The sequence below is a fragment of the Barbus barbus genome (genome assembly GCF_936440315.1).
Source record: "Barbus barbus genome assembly, chromosome: 25".
Classification (NCBI taxonomy): domain Eukaryota; kingdom Metazoa; phylum Chordata; class Actinopteri; order Cypriniformes; family Cyprinidae; genus Barbus; species Barbus barbus.
In genome coordinates this window covers 20,203,254-20,223,860 of record NC_136753.1, presented here as the reverse complement: position 1 = coordinate 20,223,860, position 20,607 = coordinate 20,203,254, and the positions used below count along the sequence as shown (strand labels likewise).

At 38.3% G+C, this 20,607-nt stretch overlaps 2 protein-coding genes across 2 annotated transcripts in view; both read right to left on the bottom strand.

The window, feature by feature from the left end:
* Window positions 1–4,323, bottom strand: part of LOC306844733 (cytoplasmic FMR1-interacting protein 1 homolog) — a 36,726-nt gene extending 32,403 nt beyond the window's left edge. The window contains exon 1 of the mRNA XM_079377090.1: window positions 4,085–4,323. The gene's annotated coding sequence lies outside the window, so the exon portion shown is untranslated. The remainder of the gene's footprint in view (window positions 1–4,084) is intronic.
* Window positions 4,324–5,037: 714 nt separating this feature from the next.
* On the bottom strand, window positions 5,038–20,564 carry LOC306844732 (gamma-tubulin complex component 5-like). Its single transcript, XM_079377089.1, has 24 exons — window positions 20,009–20,564; window positions 19,742–19,895; window positions 19,510–19,563; window positions 19,303–19,411; window positions 19,125–19,221; window positions 18,952–19,031; window positions 16,443–16,578; window positions 16,229–16,346; window positions 15,973–16,062; window positions 13,814–13,907; window positions 13,183–13,441; window positions 12,658–12,860; window positions 12,413–12,528; window positions 11,452–11,720; window positions 8,228–8,426; window positions 7,857–8,045; window positions 7,584–7,766; window positions 7,395–7,479; window positions 7,159–7,279; window positions 6,748–6,899; window positions 6,525–6,650; window positions 6,319–6,407; window positions 6,059–6,159; window positions 5,038–5,678 (listed from the first exon to the last, which is right to left on the bottom strand). Exons 2-24 carry the CDS (start codon window positions 19,873–19,875, stop codon window positions 5,632–5,634), a joined length of 3,051 nt encoding a protein of 1,016 aa, XP_079233215.1. The 5' UTR covers window positions 19,876–19,895; window positions 20,009–20,564; the 3' UTR covers window positions 5,038–5,631.
* Window positions 20,565–20,607: the final 43 nt, after the last annotated feature.

Genomic DNA, 20,607 nt, shown 5'->3' with positions numbered 1-20,607 from the left:
TTGAAAGGGCCTGATCTTTCTGATGTTGTGTAGTGCAAACCTGCAGGATCGAGCAGTCTTTGCAATCAAGTTATTCCAAACCTTCTTTCTACTGTTGAACATACTGAGTTCCATATTAAGGGAAAAAATATTATGGAAGTCAATGGGAACCAGATGTTTGTTACACACATTATTTAAAATATCTTATTTTGTGTTTAGCAGTAGACAGAAACTCACACAGGTTTGGAGCAACTTGAGGGTGAGTAAATCAAAGAATTTTCAATTTCAGGTGAACTGTCCTTTCTGAAGTCACAAAGTCCTATGAAAATCGAAAAATATCAAGACCATCATAAAACATCCAGGCTAAACATTCCCTGAGACTTACTCGGCCATGTTCAGTAACACCCCATATGCCCTGGTTTGGCCGTCTGCCCTGAGCTCTTTTACTCTGACGTCTTTTAAGTCAGTATTAAAGAACAGCAGCTCTCTTACACACTAAGAAGATGATTTCCACCAGTGTTGAGAGATAATATCTGACCATGCAAAAACATGACCTCAACTCCAGCTACACACAGGATGAAAAAAGCCCTTTCTGCCCCACATTCTCTGCAGATTTGACACCTGCTGCACAGCGTCTTCCTCCTTGAAATGTTCACGTCTTCACACTCACATTTTCCTCTTGTGGCAGCAGAGGTGGTGGCACACGTACACAAAAACTCCACAACTTGCAGCACAACCTGGTGTGATCTCTTACTGAAAACACACAACTTTGACACATGCCACTTTCACATCTCAATATGAACACTAAAAAATTTATGTGAAAAAATGTGTTGATGAACAGAATATTCTGCTGCATTACACAAACATTTTTCAAGTACATCAAAGTAGACTTGTGACCAACTTGGTTGAATCTTTTAAGCCTAAAGATGCTCTTCCACTATCTCCAACATTGGCGTATGACTGTTGCATTTCACCTCCTAGAGGCAGGCACACAGAGCTTTCAAAACTGTCGTGATGCAGCCCTCTGCTTATTCGCCCTAGTAAAAAGAATGAATAAACAACACACAAATCAAATCACAAATCACCTTTTTACATTGCTGTCACTCCTTCATGCAGCCACAGCAGTTAACCGGTTATTTAATGCCAAGGTAAAAAAAAACAAAGCATAAGGCTATAAATGTACATATTTAAAAAATCGTAAAAATAAAAAATAAGGGCCCATATATTTTAACAAAAATTTTGCATACACCAGTGGGGATTTCTTTAAGACTGCAAGGGAAGCTCGGCTTCCCCTATAATGTCAAAAAATTAATGGTCAAATATGTACTATTGTGTTAACATTTTATTGATTAAAAATGCGTTAGAACACGTTCATCTCAGAGACGAGTTCGTTCAGAATCAGCTGCATATAGCAGGTGACTCGATTTCCTTCTCATATATTCCCGTAGCATCAGTGTATTTGCCTGTTGAAGCCCAGCGTCCATTGACTTCAATGGGGCTGCTTTGAACAGTTTTTTTCAGTGCTTCAAAACTAGACGGTCATTGGATAAATGCTGCGATTATGTCCCGCCCCCGGACGCTCAGCGTCTCTGGGGATGAATGGAGGAGTGGGCGGGGCTGGACTCCGGGCTTCTGCGTGATGATTGGAGGGTTTGTCGAAAGACTGCATCTCCTTTTGATTGACAGCGATTGTGTCCTATAAGAAGTCGCTGATGCTGAAGCTATTCGAGCCAGTGTTGCCAACTTAGCGACTTTTCAGACCACCCTAGCGATCTTTTTCCCCAAAAGTGACTAGCGACAAATCTAGCGACTTTGACAAACCTTAGCGAGTCTCTGTGATCGCTGGTACTGCCGCAAGGGAGCGAGGTGAGCGCACACGCACCTCTTTCTCTGTTCAGTGAGCGGCTGAGAGGCGCATCGCGTTCAGTTCAAATAGATATTATGTTGCTTCTCTAATTTTACATGCAAATATAGCTGAAATCACAGCACAGGAATTGTCTTGTCTTATCTTGTATGTATTATTTGATTTAATCAGACGACGGCTCGATTATAAATTAGGATTTTTGTGCATACTAACTTCTTGGGAGGGAGTGCTGGTTATGTATTCTTAAAGGGCTGCGTTTCAGTCACTATTTCATATTTATCCCGTTGACTGACAACATAAACAGTAAAATATATAAAGGAAAACAGTTTTGAGAATTTGGCTGCATTAAAATACAGTATGAGCACAGAGAGACAAACAAATGTAAAAGGAAATATGACGCGATGACGTAATGAATATGCTAATTAGTGCATGACGTCATCTGGTGACATTTAGCGACTTTTCAAACTGGCTTTAGCTAGTACTTTCCATCGAAAGAAGTTGGCAACACTGATTCGAGCTCAGTCCCATCGTGGACTTTGCAAGTGTAGTCAAAAGACAAACTGCTGCAACCTATTTCTTGATGTTTGCTTGGCGAAAATGCTGGCCAATTTTCATTATACATTTCACACAATTATACACCACATTCCTTGTTTCAGTTTAACCTAATTCCCACATTTCCTCCATCGAGTTTAATGTTTTTTTTTGATCGTTTGTTCATTCATTCATTCATACAGTAGGCCAGGCGGTGAACTAGCCAGCTAGCAAACTGCACACGATGGCAGAATTTACGTATAAATAAATGGACAATTTTTATGATGTAGGCCGAAAATGAGCTTCCCCTCTTTGAAAGACCAGCAGCCGCCACTGGCATAGCTGCTACACATATGGGCAGAAGAAAACCCTGCAGATTTCGCCAGTAGAACTTATGACTTATGGTCTTTGTTTGTTGATGGCTCTAAATGATCTTCTGAATCATAAAACCCACTCAGGCTGCCACAGAGGAACAAATGACTTCCTAAAGCATCATTATGAGAATCTCAAAAGGGTGTGGGCTGATGAACGGCCTGCCTGAACTTCCAACAATCCCACTGACCTCCAGCCAATGAAGACATTTCCCTTTCTTTTCTGTCTTTAAGCCATTTTCAGTCCAAAACGAAGTGGATTAAAACTGACACAATAGAATTGGTTTACAAACGTAGACTAAGCCTAGTTCTAGACTAAAAGGAATTTCGATGGAAACCACCCCTGACAGCGTGGTTTAATCCATGTTTAGTCTTAATCTGCATTGAAGAAACAGACTGACAGGGTTTTAAAAGACAATATGAAAGTTTACAGTGCTCTGATTAACTAAAGTTGATGGCTCTGACTAGAAGGCTGCTCAACCAGGATTGTTTCTATAAACCTTAATCTTATGTAATGCAAAAAAAAGCACAATTAAACATATCTAAAGAACATATTATACATGTTAACCATTCTAGGATGCTAATTTATTGAATTTGTATTTTTTGTTTTTATTTATTACTAAAAGGCAATATTTGCATATACGAACTCACTTGTCAGGGGCATTTTTCCTTAAATACCTTACTTTTCACCATCACCAACTACTTTATATTATTTTCATATTCAGCAACAGTTTCAAAGACAACTACAGATATCTACAGAAAGCAGTGTCAAACCAATATTTTCAGCCCTATATTTTATATATCTGGGTCATTTTGCCCCAAAAGGATGTACAGATTTATTTGAAAGACAGAGGGAAAAACAAAAAGAAATCTTATGGGTGAACGCATCTAATAGGCAGGCATGAAAAAAATATCTAATATCTAAAAGGTTAGGACACACAAAAATAGCATTTCAGAATAGCAACATTACTTACTCTTCGATAACATACAGAAACACAACAACTCAGTAAATTCGCGACATAACTCACACATTAGCTCCGAAGCGTTCTCTCGCGTTCGCAGTTCAGACAACCTGGTTTATTTTCATGGGAGCGTTCTAATTTGTCGCGTCTTCATGCGTGCAGGCCCACCTCACCCACGACGTAAAACTTCAAACAACTCTAAGGAATTCAACCCAACAATACCTTTCCATTCGGTCTTGCACATACTAAAACATACACATATTTTAGAACAAAACTACGCGAACGGCGACTGTTTGACTAACTACAGAGACAGCGGTTCAAAAAAAGACAACACCCAGAATGAAAGTAAGTCAAAGCTGCGCTCTACCCAGCCTTACTTGAGTTTTCCAGGACAAACAATCCGCTTCAACTACTCATTCGTGCATTTTCCGTTGTGGTGTCCAGTTCTGATGTGGCTGAGAGGATGAAGGTAACTCGTAAAGCCGTTCTCGGTGGTTAATCTGCGGCGGTTTGGAGTAGTTGAGGGAGTTTGCGGAGGAAACCTGCTCGCGGTGAGTGCTGTCGCAGGCGCAGCTCGGGCTGGAAGTTCCTGTTGCGCTCGACAGGGAAATTCAACAGGAAACTCCAGCGCCGCAGTACAGTGCACTTCCGGCAGGGGGCGTTCAGGATCACAGCTCGTCAGGAATAATCCGCACTAAACATCCATGCAGAACCAGGATTTAGAAATGTGAAATTATAGTTTTCATAGTGTGAAATGTAAATATTTAAATTGTAGATATGCTACATCACCCCTATTCTATTTTTTCACTTTTACATTTTCCTATTTTCGTCCATTTCATTTATTTCTTTACCTCGTCCTGTTTTCCAGCTTTGTGTATTTCCGTGCAATATTTTGTTAGAATATTGTAACATGCCATTGTAACATTTTGCTGCAGTCTCTTACACTCACCAATGCTACATTTATTTGATCAAAAATATAGTTAAAATACTAATTTTCTGAAATATTTTAGCGATTAAAAGTATTTATTCTTGTGATGGCCAAACTGAATTCTCAGCAGCCATTACTTCAGTGTCACTTTAGAAACTATTTCTAATCTATATTATTTTTGTGGAAATCAGTATATTTTTTTCAGCATTTTTTGATGAATAGAAAGTTCAAAAGAACAGTATTTATTTGAAATATTTTTTTTAAACAATGTAAAAGATTTTTCACGTTAATGCATCCTCACTAAATAAAAGTATTAATTTCTTTTTTTTAAATCTTATACTGAATTCAAACTTTTGAACAGTCACATATTCTAAAAAAAACAAACAAGTATGAGGCAGCACTGTATCTCAAAGTAATGGCAATTTAATTTAAAATAAGCACAATGAAAAAGCCCTTAAGCAACCACAACACATACAAATATAGGCTTGAACTGCATACAAATGGTAGCGTACAATTTTCAGTTAGTTTATATTATGTACAGTATTTAAACTTGAGTTTTAAAGTTTTCTTTTCACTGTTGCATGTAATATACATAATTAGATCACCTGCAAAAGAAATTGCTTTTGTCATGTGTGCTTCACATATCCACTGCATGTAGAGGACACTTACGTTTACATCTGACATATTGAGCCTTAACACAGGCCAACGCTGAAATACAAACAGTCAGATTGTCCACAAAACATTACGTTAAGTATTTAGATGGAGCAACTGTGCTGTAGACAGAGTAGACAATTTAACACAAGTTTCACTGTTTACAGACACAAAGTGCTACTTCTGTACCAATGTAGTGCTATTGTGATTTTGTCTCTTTCATGTGCTATGATGTCAGATATCCTGGTAGAGACAAACAAGAACAGTACAGTAGCCGTCATGCAGCAGTACAATAAATAATCTGTCTTGTGTTCAATGCTCTGGATTGAATCCATGTTCAATCTGTTAACACTGTTCAAATCCAGCCATTAGCGACAACGCCAGGGACTCCACTGTAAAAGAAAACAGGAACATATGGTGAGTAAAACCAAGTATTTCTGGCTTCACTCATTAGTCATTGAAAAAAAGAGAAAATAAATCATTTTAAAGATGTTATAGTGTAATTAGTTTTTGCTTTGTTTTTTCTCAATGATGATTCTTACTGTATTTTTATAACTCTGATAGTTAACTATTGTGCAATATTTAGTAAATCTGTGATTATCATTCAATTAAATACAACAAATAGCACAAATACTTTACAGTATTTCCATAATGTTCTGCTCTTGTTTGCAGTACAGTATATTCTCGTTTGGACTTAAATACAGACGACATCTGAACAGTGTTAGTTAGATTCTCATGGTTATTTTAAAATGCACAGCACTGTATGACTTACAATGAGGAAATGAGCCTCTGCACACAGCCTTGTTTAAAATAGTCACCAGAAACATGTGACAGTTTTTAAAATCCGACTCCATTTTGTCAATCGACTCGATTCTGAGGAAAAAAGGAAAATTTATAACGAATGGTAAAATCCGAAAAAGGAAGTAAAACCTCATCCTCATCAAAATTAAGTGAAAGCTGCAAGATGAGGACAAGTAGCTAGACTGAAACATCTAAAGAGATTCCACACAGGATGTAAGAGTTTTAACTTACTTCCAGGCCCCAAAACCAGCCTGCCATCTGTCTGAGAAGATGAGAACTAAATTCAGCACTTTCATGATGGCTTCCTTGACAAAACTGACCTGCAAAGACACAGTAACCTGAATTGATGGATCATAAATAACACAGACATCTATAACGGTTTAAAAGTAAAAACTAGGCCAACCATCAGACACATTTTGTGCATATATCCTGCTTACTTTCTCTCTGAGCAGACATCTGTCATGAATGGTGGACAAGTATCGGTAGTGAATTTTGATGAGCTGGTCCAGATCCTTCGCCTCCTGTACTTGGTGTTGAAATTCTAGACCTGTACTATGCAGGATCTGCGAATGAAATGTAGCAAGGTGTAGGTCTACAAGGTAAGAAAGTCTGAACTCTGCTGCAAATAAATAAAACCTATTTTATGTATCTCAGGCCTACCCTTGTCATGATGTAGTTATGCAGGCTGTTGACAAAGTGCATGAGTTTGACCCTCAGGAGAAACATCCTGTGAATCTGCTGGTTTATGGGCTCTTTGGCTGTGCTTTCCTCGGACTGGCCCCCTTCTTGCCTCTTAGCGGCTACTGTCAAATCTGTGGGAAGACTCTATATTAAGATCTCATCTGAACTAGTGAATTGAAACCATCCTGATTTGAAAGTACTGTGATCGCTGAACTAAAATGAGATACAATGGAACTATGAATTTACATAAATATGTAGTATATCGATATCTAACTGGTATTTAATAGCATATCCTTTTTGTAATAATATCCACTAGCTTTACTTCTCTCTCTCCTTTTATGACAAATAAACAAAAGTAATGAAAATTTCAGAAGAAAAATCATAACTCACCACTGAATCGTAATGTGTCCAGGCTATATTTGGCCCATTTGATCTGAAGCAGCAGTAGGAAGACCTGATTGTAGATTTTCTGACACTCTAAACTAATAACAATATCAACAGGCCATGGAACCTGGTGAGAGAGGCATTCGTATAAAATACATAATTTATATTTAAAAAAACTATGATAAAAATATTGTGTTATTACACTCTTCAAACCATAAAAAGCCAAATAAATGTTATGTAACCTTATAACTCAGCGTAAGACCATCAAGGTTATTCACTGGCTGTTTTTTTCTTGCAGGGTCAATCGTTTCAAGAAATATAGACAACCTGGAATCATGAGAAGAATGGGAGTCAGAATCACATGATATGGAGTGGTATCAGGCAGGATTGATTGGTAAACCACAGGATCTCTAGAGATGCATGTGCAGTACCGGCTGCTGTCCTCTGGGTGGCGCTGTCCAACTGCCTCTTGAAGCTGCACATTAAGAAATGCCAGCTGCTGCCAGCTCTCCTTCTCCAGGACTTTGTCAAAGATGGCTGTGTAGAAATCATACATAGTATCCCCAGCCTCCAACAGGAAGTAGTTTCTCATGGCCTGCAAGTACCCAAGAAGCCTAAAAAGAAGATAAAAAAATGAGAGGGTTAAGGATAAATGCGCTACAAAGCAACATTGTAAAGTTCACGCACAAAGGATTCAATCTCACCTGTAGTCTTTTTTCAGGGTTCTCATGAGGTTCCCACAGCATTCGATGTATCTCCTCTCAATATGTGGGTACAAACAGGAGCGGAGTGTAAGCTGAAACGTCTGACATGTCACAGACTCAGAGGAGCGGTCCAAAATCACATTGCCGCCAGAGAATTTCTCATGGAAGTCATTCTGCTCTAAATAAAGCCTGCAAGAGATAACACACATTACCTCAATGGAAAACAAGCTAATGAAATTGTGACTGACAAAACACAGTTCAGTGTCTTTATATAATTTAAATCTTTGAAAACATGAACCTATATTTAGCATCTTTGCTCTTTGTGTGAACTTCAGTGACATCAAATCATTTATTCTGTATTCTGCTGGTACCTTGCAAAATTAATGGCCAGTAGGGGGTCATGGATGTCATCTAGCTCCAGATGACGTGCTACAATGGACTGCATCTTGATCAGACTCTTCTTAGTGGCCTGTTGCTCGGTAACCGTATTTGTGGGTGAGTCTTCTCCATGCCGAAGACGTGTCTGCACTGATTCCAAAAAGAGCGTGTACAGACTCTTTCTTTCGGCATCTGCAGAGAGACAGAATTCATTCATCATTATTCATTGTTAAGACATAGTAGGCTATAAGAAACATTATAAAAATTAAGTTAAACTACAAAAACAAAAGGTTATCAGTAATGAGAATGTTACTAATATAAAAAACATGAGCATGCAACAAAAAACTAAAACTAGAAAGCAATATGGATGAAGACATAATAGAATTACAGAGAAGTAACTCATGCAAATAATGACGCAACACTCTCTATGAAACACTAAAGATATTACAAATTAAATTAGCCACTCATTTAACGTAATAGTTCTTAACTTTTTTGACTTCAAGGCTAAAGTTGTTCAAAGACAAAATTTGAAGAACCAGCACATAAGCTAAGACATTTCTGATACTTCTGCTTTAATGACAGCAGCTTGATTTCTATTTTTTTAATTTAAAGAAATTAGGAGTATCAATATAAAATAACTAAATTAAAATTAAAATAGTTACATTCCGTAATTTCAGTAGATTCAAGAACTGAATGTTCTTCAGGGTTAAATCAAGAATTTATTTGACTTTTCCCCTTGATTATGGGAATCTCACAAAAGCATTAAATGTTTTAAAATTATTTTGAACTAGCCAATTCTCAGCAATTTCTACTCAAAATATTTAAGAGCTTCGTATTAAAAATGTTTATTCATTATGGAAATGCACATGACTTTTTTAAATTGTATTAATTTCCTTGACTTCTACAGTTCTAGAAATATGACGTTTAAAATTTCAGTTTTCTTCAAGACCTTGGGAACTCTTAAAAAAAAATGACAGTTGTTGAAGGAACAAGATATAATATATATAATATATATATATATATATATATATATATATATATATATATATATATATATATATATATATATATATATATATATATATATATATATACACACACACACATACATACATACATATACATACATACATACATACAGTCAGGTCCATAAATATTGGGACATCGACACAATTCTAAAATTTTTGGCTCTATACACCACCACAATGGATTTCAAATGAAACGACCAAGATGTGCTTTACCTGCAGACTGTCAGCTTTAATTTGAGGGTATTTACATCCAAATCAGGTGAACGGTGTAGGAATTACAACAGTTTGCATATGTGCCTCCCACTTGTTAAGGGACCAAAAGTAATGGGACAATTGGCTTCTCAGCTGTTCCATGGCCAGGTGTGTGTTATTCCCTCATTATCCCAATTACAATGAGCAGATAAAAGGTCCAGAGTGCATTTCAAGTGTGCTATTTGCATTTGGAATCTGTTGCTGTCAACTGTCAAGATACGATCCAAAGAGCAGTCACTATCAGTGAAGCAAGCCATCATTAGGCTGAAAAAACAAAAACCCATCAGAGAGATAGCAAAAACAGTAGACGCGGCCAAAACAACTGTTTGGAACATTCTTAAAAAGAAGGAACACACCGGTGAGTTCAGCAACACCAAAAGACCCGGAAGACCACGGAAAACAACTGTGGTGGATGACCGAAGAATTCTTTCCCTGGTGAAGAAAACACCCTTCACAACAGTTGGCCAGATCAAGAACACTCTCCAGGAGGTAGGTGTATGTGTGTCAAAGTTAACAATCAAGAGAAGACTTCACCAGAGTGAATACAGAGGGTTCACCACAAGATGTAAACCATTGGTGAGCCTCAAAAACAGGAAGGCCAGATTAGAGTTTGCCAAACGACATCTAAAAAAGCCTTCACAGTTCTGGAACAACATCCTATGGACAGATGAGACCAAGATCAACTTGTAACAGAGTGATGGGAAGAGAAGAGTATGGAGAAGGAAAGGAACTGCTCATGATCCTAAGCATACCACCTCATCAGTGAAGCATGGTGGTGGTAGTGTCATGGCGTGGGCATGTATGGTTGCCAGTGGAACTGGTTCTCTTGTATTTATTGATGATGTGACTGCTGACAAAAGCAGCAGGATGAATTCTGAAGTGTTTCGGGCAATATTATCTGCTCATATTCAGCCAAATGCTTCAGAGCTCACTGGACGGCGCTTCACAGTGCAGATGGACAATGACCCAAAGCATACTGCAAAAACAACCAAAGAGTTTTTGAAGGGAAAGAAGTGGACTATTATGCAATGGCCAAGTCAATCACCTGACCTGAATCCGATTGAGCATGCATTTCACTTGCTGAAGACAAAACTGAAGGGAAAATGCCCTAAGAACAAGCAGGAACTGAAGACGGTTGCAGTAGAGGCCTGGCAGAGCATCACCAGGAATGAAACCCAGCGTCTGGTGATGTCTATGCGTTCCAGACTTCAGGCTGTAATTGACTGTAAAGGATTTGCAACCAAGTATTAAAAAGTGAAAGTTTGATTTATGATTATTATTCTGTCCCATTACTTTTGGTCCCTTAACAAGTGGGAGGCACATATGCAAACTGTTGTAATTCCTACACCGTTCACCTGATTTGGATGTAAATACCCTCAAATTAAAGCTGACAGTCTGCAGTTAAAGCACATCTTGTTTGTTTCATTTGAAATCTATTGTGGTGGTGTATAGAGCCAAAAATGTTTGAATTGTGTCGATGTCCCAATATTTATGGACCTGACTGTGTGTGTGTGTGTGTGTGTGTATACATATATATATATATATATGTATGTATGTATATTTGTTTAATCTACAAAGGCCTTGAATATATTTCTAAGTCTGTGCCATGAACACAGACTGGTGACTAGTTGTTCTCTGACGCAATCTCCGGCTGACGCTAGATCTACGTAGATGCAGTTCATGATGTCCATGGGTGCCAAGTTACTGCTAAACGTAGCAGCACTGGTACATTTATAGCACATGGCATTATCAGTAACTGCTACAGCGCTGTGTTGTTATATTTGACAACTTTGTATTATCTTGCATGTGTCGGCATAGGCAGAGGGAACAAATTTCATGTTATACAGGACAAGCACTGAAACTAATACTGGAAAAAAAACTACTATAAATACTACTAAAAATTAACTTAATTGAAACTTATCCTCTCTGACACTGACCTCTGGAGGAGCCATCTTGGTGCTTGGTCTCCTTGCAGTCCAGGTTCTTCAGCAGCTGCATGGATTTGCCAGCCATGATGATCTGCTTGAGCACAGGCTTGAGGAAGGACACCATAGTGTGCTGTCTGCAGCTGGACGCCTGCTCTCCACCAGAGCTTCCACTGGCAGCGTCGCTGAGCCTCTCCTCGCTCTCCACCGTCTCAGACACACTATACAGCGTATAAGTGGCGTACCAGAAGTCCCTGTGGTTTACTGGTACATCTTTGTTCCTAGTAAACATGTCCAAGTGTTTATTTATTTGATAAGCAGGTGTGTATATGGCAGGATAAGGTGGATGCAGACAGTGGTTAGCGCAAATTAAACCCCAAAAGAGTGAAAAGCACCCTGACACGACACTGAGGGGTCTTGCATCACACTAAAAAGTGGTATATTTTGCAATAATGACCAGCTGACTGTATGTAATTCCTCACTGTTCAAAAGTTTGGGGTCGGTAAGGTTTTTAAATGTTTTTAAAAATCATCTTATTCTTAAGGCTGCATTTACTTTATCAACAATACAGTAAAAATAGCAATATCTGTTAAATCTTACTGCAATTTGTATTAACAGTTTTCTATTTTAATATATTTTAAAATGTAATTTATTCCTGTGATGGAAAATCTGAATTTTCAGCAGCCATTACTCTAGTCTTCAGTGTCACATGATCCTTCAGAAATCATTCTAATATGCTATATAATATATAGTTGGTGATCAAGAAACATTTATTATCATCATCAATGTTGAAACCATGATTTTGTTTTTATTTTTACTTAATTCTTTGAATTCAAAGTGAACAAAACAGCATTCGTCTTTGCTGGATAAAAGCATTAGTTTCTTTAAGAAAAAGAATCTTACTCATAAAAAAAAGTGACCCTAAACTTTTGAATGGTAATGTACATACACATTTCAGGTTTTTGTTTTATACCTTTGAATTATGAACTCTTTAGCGGGGTCAAATAAGTGGCCGTGAACAATCCATTCATCTACAATCTCAAGGTATGGCCTGACCGTTTCTACCCAGAGAGAGAAAAGGAGCGCCACCTGATAGGAAGGAGAAAAAAACAGCATCATTTTGTGATCTTTTTATAATAAGCAGATAAAAGAGCGGTACACTGATACATGTACAAAATGATGCATCTAATGCTCAACATTGCAAACAGACACACTTACAGACTGCTCAGAGGCCTCACCCACGCTGTCATACTCTATTATGGCCTTGTAGAGCGTGTTGAGTAAGTGTGAGGCTCGTAATACATTGGGCGTTCCGGGCGGCACATCAGCCACTCCTGTGCAGAAAACCCTGTGCAGCATGGTGATCTGAGCCAGATGAGGACTTAACCGTTCCAGCACAGATGACAGAGTCACTGTCTCATCTATGAAGAATCACCACAGAATCAAGACTATAACAACTCAAAAATAACTGACAATACAATTACACACTGAAAACAAATGGTGTAGGATTTACTTTAAAACAACCTTCACTCAGAAACTGCTAGTAAATTTCGCATAATTACAAAGAAACACCAAGTAACACTGAATTAAACACATTTTTGAAATAAAAAAAACTGAAATAGTATTTTCTTGTAAAACATACTTTCATTTCATATAAAACATACATACTTTTTTTTTTATTTACAACTTCGAAATATATATATACATTTTTTTTTTAGAGTGCAGGCACAAAGAAAAACCAACCTTTGGCAATAATGTCTCTCTCGATAGTATTGAGCTCTTCTTTAAAGCTGGTGAAGTATTTATACAGGGCCCACACAAATGCTTGGTAGGTCCTAAAGGGAGGATCAGAGCTCTTCTTGGAGGATGAGGAGGAGGAAGAGTTAAGACCTGGAGGACAGGGCTCTGCACTGTGGCCGGTCACTTCATCAATAAACTTTTGCAGTCGGGAAACAGCCTGCCCATAGGCTGCTATGTGCTCCAGTACAGAGTGAAGACAGTTCTGTACAAAAACACATACATTCATAAAAATGTTTTAAAAAAAGCACTTTGAACCAATTCTTCTCTGTTGCACAATTTCATAAGTATTCATAATAACAATATAATGAAAACACTCTGTCATTAGTTATCGTAATATGATAATAGCTTATTTGAATTAAACTAAAAGCATCTAATTTTAATATACATTTTTTTTTATCTTTGAATAAAACTTAAATTAGAAATGCAAATTAGACATGTATTTTTTTTCTCTCTCTCTCTCTCTCACACACAAAATTTGTCATTTTGTTTTTTGTAATGTAATATTTTTATTAATTACTGTCTGTGTTTGAGTTTATCCCTCTAAATACAGACATAAAAACCAGTCTCCACTCACATTAGTTAGATGTGTGACCACCACATCATTCCTCACAGTCACCTTGCCATCATTATGCTGGAAAATGAAAAGTTTCTTTACACCGGAGAAGAGCCTGAGGAGAGGCAGAAAAGAACACGTGATCTTTCCTACTGCAAAAACCTTGATATGAGTCAATCATCTTTGTTATGCATTCTCTTCTGGGTAAGTAAACATACATGTGTTAACAACCAGTGCAGATGTAATCTTGAGAAAACAAAACCTATTCCAGAACTGCTCATTCCCTGCAGGTTTCAACTTGCATTCTAATCTCTATCCACATATGTAATCTTCACAAATTTAGCAAATGCACTTTCACAGTGAGGAAAAAAATTATTTGATCCCCTGCTGATTTTGTACGTTTGCCCACTGACAGAAATTACAGTCTATAATTTTAATGGTAGGTTTATTTGTACAGTGAGAGAGAATAAAAACACATTTAAAAAAAGTTATTAATTGATTTGCATTTTAATGAGTTAAATAAGTATTTGATCTCCTATCAGTCAGCAGGATTTCTGGCTCCCAGGTGTCTTTTATACAGGTAAAGAGCTGAGATTAGGAGAATTATTTTAAAGAGAGTGCTCCTAATCTCAGTTTGTTACCTGTATAAAAGACACCTGTCCACAGAAGCAATTAATCAATCAGATTCCAAACTCTCCACCATAGCCAAGACCAAACCGCTGTCCAAGGATGTCAGGGATAAGATTGTAGACCTACACAAGGCTGGAATGGGCTACAAGACCAGTGTTTCCCACAGGTTTGAAGGCAATGTGTGGTGGTCAGCCCGGGGGGGGGGGGGGGGGGGGGGGGGGGGGATGGGGGGGTTGCAGATGAAAAGAACGATTGGATAGGGGATACGATTGGATCCCCTAAAGGGATTGGATTCCTAAAGGTTAATAATAAAAAAAAACTGTTCCTGCCTCAAGTGGAGGAGTTTAAGTATCTTGGGGTTTTGTTCACGAGTGAGGTAAGGATGGAACGGGAGATTGACAGACGGATCGGTGCATCTTCTGCAGTAATGCGGTCGATGTACCGGTCTGTCATGGTGAAGAAAGAGCTGAGCCGCAAGGCGAAGCTCTCGATTTACCGGTCAATCTACGTTCCTACTCTCACCTATGGTCATGAGCTTTGGGTCATGACCGAAAGGACAAAATCCCGGATACAGGCGGCTGAAATGAGCTTTCTCCGCAGGGTGGCTGGGCGATCCCTTAGAGATAGGGTGAGAAGCTCGGTCACTCGGGAGGAGCTCAGAGTAGAGCCGCTGCTCCTTCACATTGAGAGGGGTCAGCTGAGGTGGCTCGGGCATCTGTTCCGGATGCCTCCTGGACGCCTTCCCGGGAAGGTGTTTCGGGCGCGTCCCACTGGGAGGAGACCCCGGGGAAGACCTAGGACACGCTGGAGAGACTATGTCTCCCGGCTGGCCTGGGAACGCCTCTGTGTCCCCCCGGAAGAGCTGGAGGAAGTGTCTAGGGAGAGGGAAGTCTGGGCATGCTTTGGAGGTGTTTTTCTGCTAAGGGGACAGGACAACTGCACCGCATCAAAGGGACGATGGACGGGGCCATGTACCGTCAGGGCCAGGGAATTGAAAATGGGTCGTGGATGGGTATTCCAGCATGACAATGACCCAAAACACACGGCCAAGGCAAGAAAGGAGTGGCTCAAGAAGAAGCACATTAAGGTCCTGGAGTGGCCTAGCCAAATCTCCAAACCTTAATCCCATAGAAAATCTGTGAAGGGAGCTGAAGGTTCGAGTTGCCAAACGTCAGCCTCAAAACCTTAATGACTTGGAGAGGATCTGCAAAGAGGAGTGGGACAAGATCCCTCCTGAGATGTGTGCAAACCTGGTGGCCTACTACAAGACACGTCTGACCTCTGTGATTGCCAACAAGGGTTTTGCCACCAAGTACTAAGTCATGTTTTGCGAACGGGTCAAATACGTATTTGACTTAAAATGCAAATAAATGTATAACTTTTTTGAAATGCGTTTTTCTGGATTTTTTTTGTTGTTATTCTGTCTCTCACTGTTCAAATAAACCTACCATTAAAACTATAGACTGATCATTTCTTTGTCAGTGGGCAAACGTACAAAATCAGCAGGGGATAAAATAATTTTTTGCCCCCACTGTATATGTATATCATACCAAAGAGTTTCCCGAATCACTTGTGTCTCTGTAACAAAAGACTTCTCCTCTGGCAGGTAGAGAGGCCCAGTGTTATACAGGTGCTGATCCCTGCAGAGAAAAAGAGAGATATGCAAAATTACAACATTACTCTCAAATAAACTCTCATTTAAACACTATTTGCTTCTGAAATCTTATTAAATCATGACAGAAAGTCCAAATTAATGGCCTTGTGATGAAGAAAGCGAACAAGACATTAGAAGCAAAAATGTCTTACCAGACATTGTAGAGGTTGGAGTGCAGGTGGAGGCTGTGCGGAAAGCGGGGAGAGTTGGGAACCCAATACGAAGTGACAATATGCTGCTCCAACCAAGCCCTGGAGTCTGGCTCACCCACTACAAACACAAGACTCTGTAAGAACTAGGAGTCCTGAAAACAACCTTCATTAACTGAGGGCCACTATGAGAAAATGCGCTGATACTGTCCCATACCGGTCCAGGTGACTTGGACAGTCTTGTCATTCTGCTCGTGGTCCTCCTGTGGTGTTCTGTCCACCTGTATACCAGAATCCTCTCTGCTCAGGGGCTGCTGGCTATCTTCTTCTTCACTCTCATCCTCAGACCACTCCTGCCAAAAGATTAAATGATCTGTGATACTCTGTTATGGATAATATGGCTAACTATAGTCAATATAGTATAAGAATAGCATTGATCAGGTCAGGCCTTTTAAATTGTTTTAAAAATGTTTCATTAAACATGCAGGCAAATATTGTTGTTAATTACCATGTATTGTTGTATTGCTGCAAATAAATTAAAATTAATAAATATATAATTCTTCTTTGTCAGAAGAATTTTCTAAGTTATTATAGTTAACTAAACACATTTTTACAAATTTGTTACTTTAAATAAAAAGAGTTACCAAGGCAACATTTCTCATTTTTGTTTAGTTTAACTTTACATTTAACAACAACTAAAACTAAACTAAATCTAATAAACAGAAATTAAACTATATAGACATGTTTTAAAAATATATCAAAAATAACAACTAAAATTAAAATACACATTAAATCCAATTCAAAATGTTATCAAAAACTATATTCGTATCTCAGTGATACTAAAACAACATTGCTTTATGTTTACTTAATGGCTTTGTTATTTTAAGCAGAATTTGACAGTATTTTACTTCAAATATAAATATATTAAAATTTGTATGCTTTAAATATTTTAAATATACAGTGCCCTCCAAAAGTATTGGAACAGTAAAGGCAAAATTGCTCTGTTGGCCATGGAGTCAAGACATTTAGAAATATGATTAAAAGATGAATATGAGACAAAACTACAGAATGTCACATTTTATTATTGGGTGATTCAACACAGATGTTTTACCAGCTAAGAAGTTCAGCACTTTTAGAGTTTCATCCGTCTATCTGATGTGAGCGTAAGTATTAGAACAGTTGCCTCACAGATCTTTCTAAGTGATCAACTGTGTCCTGTTGCATTAATTCTTCAGATATTAAAAGCAGGGAATGTGTCGTATCAGTTATAACTATTACTTCTGCATTCTGAATCCTGCAATTGATGATGACACACAAACCAAGATGAAGATGAGGGAGCTGACTTTGAGAGAAAAGCAAGCAATTTGGATGTTAAAAGAAAAGAGGAAGTCAATTAGAGCTCTTGCAAAATCAAAGGGCACAGAGAAATCAAGAGTTTGGAAACCACCAGCGACACCAGCAACCAACAACTACCTGATCGGCTGAGAAAACAACAGTAGTTGATGACAGACAAATCATAAAAGCTGTGAAAACGAATCCTAAAAGACATGTCTGTAAAATCACCAACAACTTCCAGAAAGCTGGGGTGATGCTCTGACAATCTACTGTCCTCAGGAGACTTTGACACAGAATTACAGATGCTACACAGCAAGATGCAACAAAAATAGAAAGGCAAGATTAGAGTTTGCTAAAGGTGAGCCAAAAGAGTTTTGGAACTGTGTTTATTGACCGATGAAGTGAAGTGATGGGAAAGCAAAAATGTGGAGACAAAAGGGAACTGCAGTGATCCCAAGCATACAGCCTCATCTGTAAAGCATTGTGGAGGTGGTGTCATGGCATGGGCATGCATGGCTGCCTCTGGAACAGGCCCTCTCAACTTTACTGATGACTTAATGTATGATGACAGTAGCAGAATGAATTTGGAAGGGTACAAAACCATCTTGGCTACCAATATTCAAGAAAATGTCACCAGATTCATTGGGAAGTGCTTCATATTGCATCAGGACAATGACCCAAAACACCCTGCCAGTTCAGTCAAGGAATTTATAAGGGCAAAGAAATGGAAAGTCTTAGATTGCCCAAGTCAATCTCCAGATTTAAATCTGATTGAACATGAATTTCACCAGCTGAAGAGGAGAGTAAAGGCAGAAACTCCCCAAAACAAACAACAATTGGAATTGGCTGCATTAAAGGCTGGGAAAAGCATTTCAAAGGATGAGACCAAGAGTCTGGTGATGTCTATGGGTCACAGACTCACTGCTGTGATTGTGCGCAAGGGATCTGCAACTAAATAATAGCTTTTAATCTTTTATATCTGCCTTATGTTCAACTGTCCCAATATTTATGCTCACATCAATGAGTGGGATGAACTCGAAAAGTGCTGTTCTTTTTATTCTGTAAAACATGTATGTGTTGAAACGGCTAATAATAAAATGTGACATTCTGTAGTTTTGTCTCATATTCATATTCAACTCCACAGCCAACAGAGCAATTTTGTCTTTACTGTTCCAATACATATGGAGGGCACTGTACTTCAAAAAGGCAAAACCATGGCTCATCTAATTAATAAAAAAAAAAAATCAACCATTTAATTAAAGATCAAGGATAAATACTTAGATTAATAAGCTGAAAAGTATTGACTAATCATTTATCTGCCATATCGCCCAGCCTTTTATTATATGATGCTAGAGCAGATCTGATCTAATAGTGTAATATCAATCACTCACTGGAGTGTCTGGAAAGGGTCCAGTATCAATATCTTCTCCTTCCATAAGGTACTTGACCCAATCAAACTTGTCTTCTTTCTCTATAGAAATAAACATTCATTTGTAGACACATTAGTAGTAGTAGTAGTATTGTCCAACAGTATGCATGTGATGACGCTAAAGAAAAGTCAAACCTGTTTCTTTCAATCTAGGTCTTTCGCAGTAGTTTGTGTTGGATGGGGAGTCAGACAGATGGAGCAATAAAGCCAGCATACTATAATGGGCATCAGTCTGAAAACAGACAGAGTAATAGAGACATTCAGCACATGTAGAGTTCTAAGAATTGTCTGAATGATGTTAGTGTTATCCCACCTTGGTTCCCTCAGTATTAGGAAGAGGAGAACTGAGAAATTCTTCAGTTAGCCTTAACCAACTCTCTGCTTTACTTAAGTCAGAGTGGACCATGAGTTTCTCATGAATCCTGGGAGAAAGAGAAACCAAAATAATTAATAATAAAAATATTATAATAGCAGCATATCACAAAAGAGTGCCCAGAATTGTCCAAAGCTTCAGACTAACCCATTAACGGAGCGCTGCACATTATGTCTGTTGGTATCAAGGAAACGATGAAACCTATCCAGAGGGGGGGAAATATGACAGCTTTCTTTTGTTTTTATGTGCAAAAAATATTGTATTTATTGTAATATTGTATTTCTCACCATTTCTTCTTCAGTGTCCTTTTCACAAATACATTCAAAACCATTAAAGTGAGAAGTAAATGGATGAATAAATTAACTTGAAAAACACTTACTTGAAATTGGACCAGGCAAATTTCAGAGCCATTTGGAAGTTCTGATCTTCCTCATCCCGAATGGAAGTATAATGTGAGATGAGTCTCCTGGTCTCAAGCTCCAGCTCCTTCTCAAACCTGCTCCAGTGAGCCATTCTGATAATTCACGGTTCAGCTGAAACACAAGCAAAAAATGACTGCCTTTGCTTTGTGTCACAAGATAGATAGATAGATAGATAGATAGATAGATAGATAGATAGATAGATAGGAGTTGTATATAACACAAACCTGCTTTTGTGATAGTGATGCTGACAGAGGCTAGCCGTTGTCAACAGCTGCGGCTAGCAAAACAACAAACCCATGACAAGGGTGTTCGTTACATGTCAGAGATTAATCGAAAATATACGTATATGTCTCGAATATAATCCGATGGCAAATGTCGAATTTAGGGCAATGTTTAAATAGTTTATTTTATTATCACTTCCCCTGTTGCCGCCTCCATCACTTCAGATGCTACTTCTGTGGTGTCATGAACAATAATAACGCCGGAGGGAGCTTTACTGCCACCTATCGAACAACTCCAAACACGACGCGACACAACAAAACAACCCTGCCAGACAAAACACTTGTGCTCATTTCAAATTTCCTCCACAAAACAGTCCAGAAAAAAAACTTTCAGTATACAAAAAATATTTCATGCACTTTTCTGTGCAAAGCATTCTACCATAAAGTGTTTTTTTCAAAAAATTCTAAAGAGATCAACTAAAAGGACAGTTTAAACAAATAAAATATGTTTATAATTGATGTGTCACAGGGCAATTGATATTAAATGCAAATAAACTGTGCGCATTGGTAGGTAGTCGAGGTTGGTGTAATTTTTAAACCCC

Excerpts from the sequence above, each read along its gene's own strand:
- LOC306844732 (XM_079377089.1), bottom strand. The coding sequence starts at position 19,875 with ATGGCTCACTGGAGCAGGTTTGAGAAGGAGCTGGAGCTTGAGACCAGG. Across the intron at positions 16,063-16,228 it reads TCCAACCTCTACAATGTCTG|GGATCAGCACCTGTATAACA; the intron begins GTAAGACATTTT and ends TTTTCTCTGCAG. Across the intron at positions 8,427-11,451 it reads CCAAGATGGCTCCTCCAGAG|ATGCCGAAAGAAAGAGTCTG; the intron begins GTCAGTGTCAGA and ends GTCTCTCTGCAG.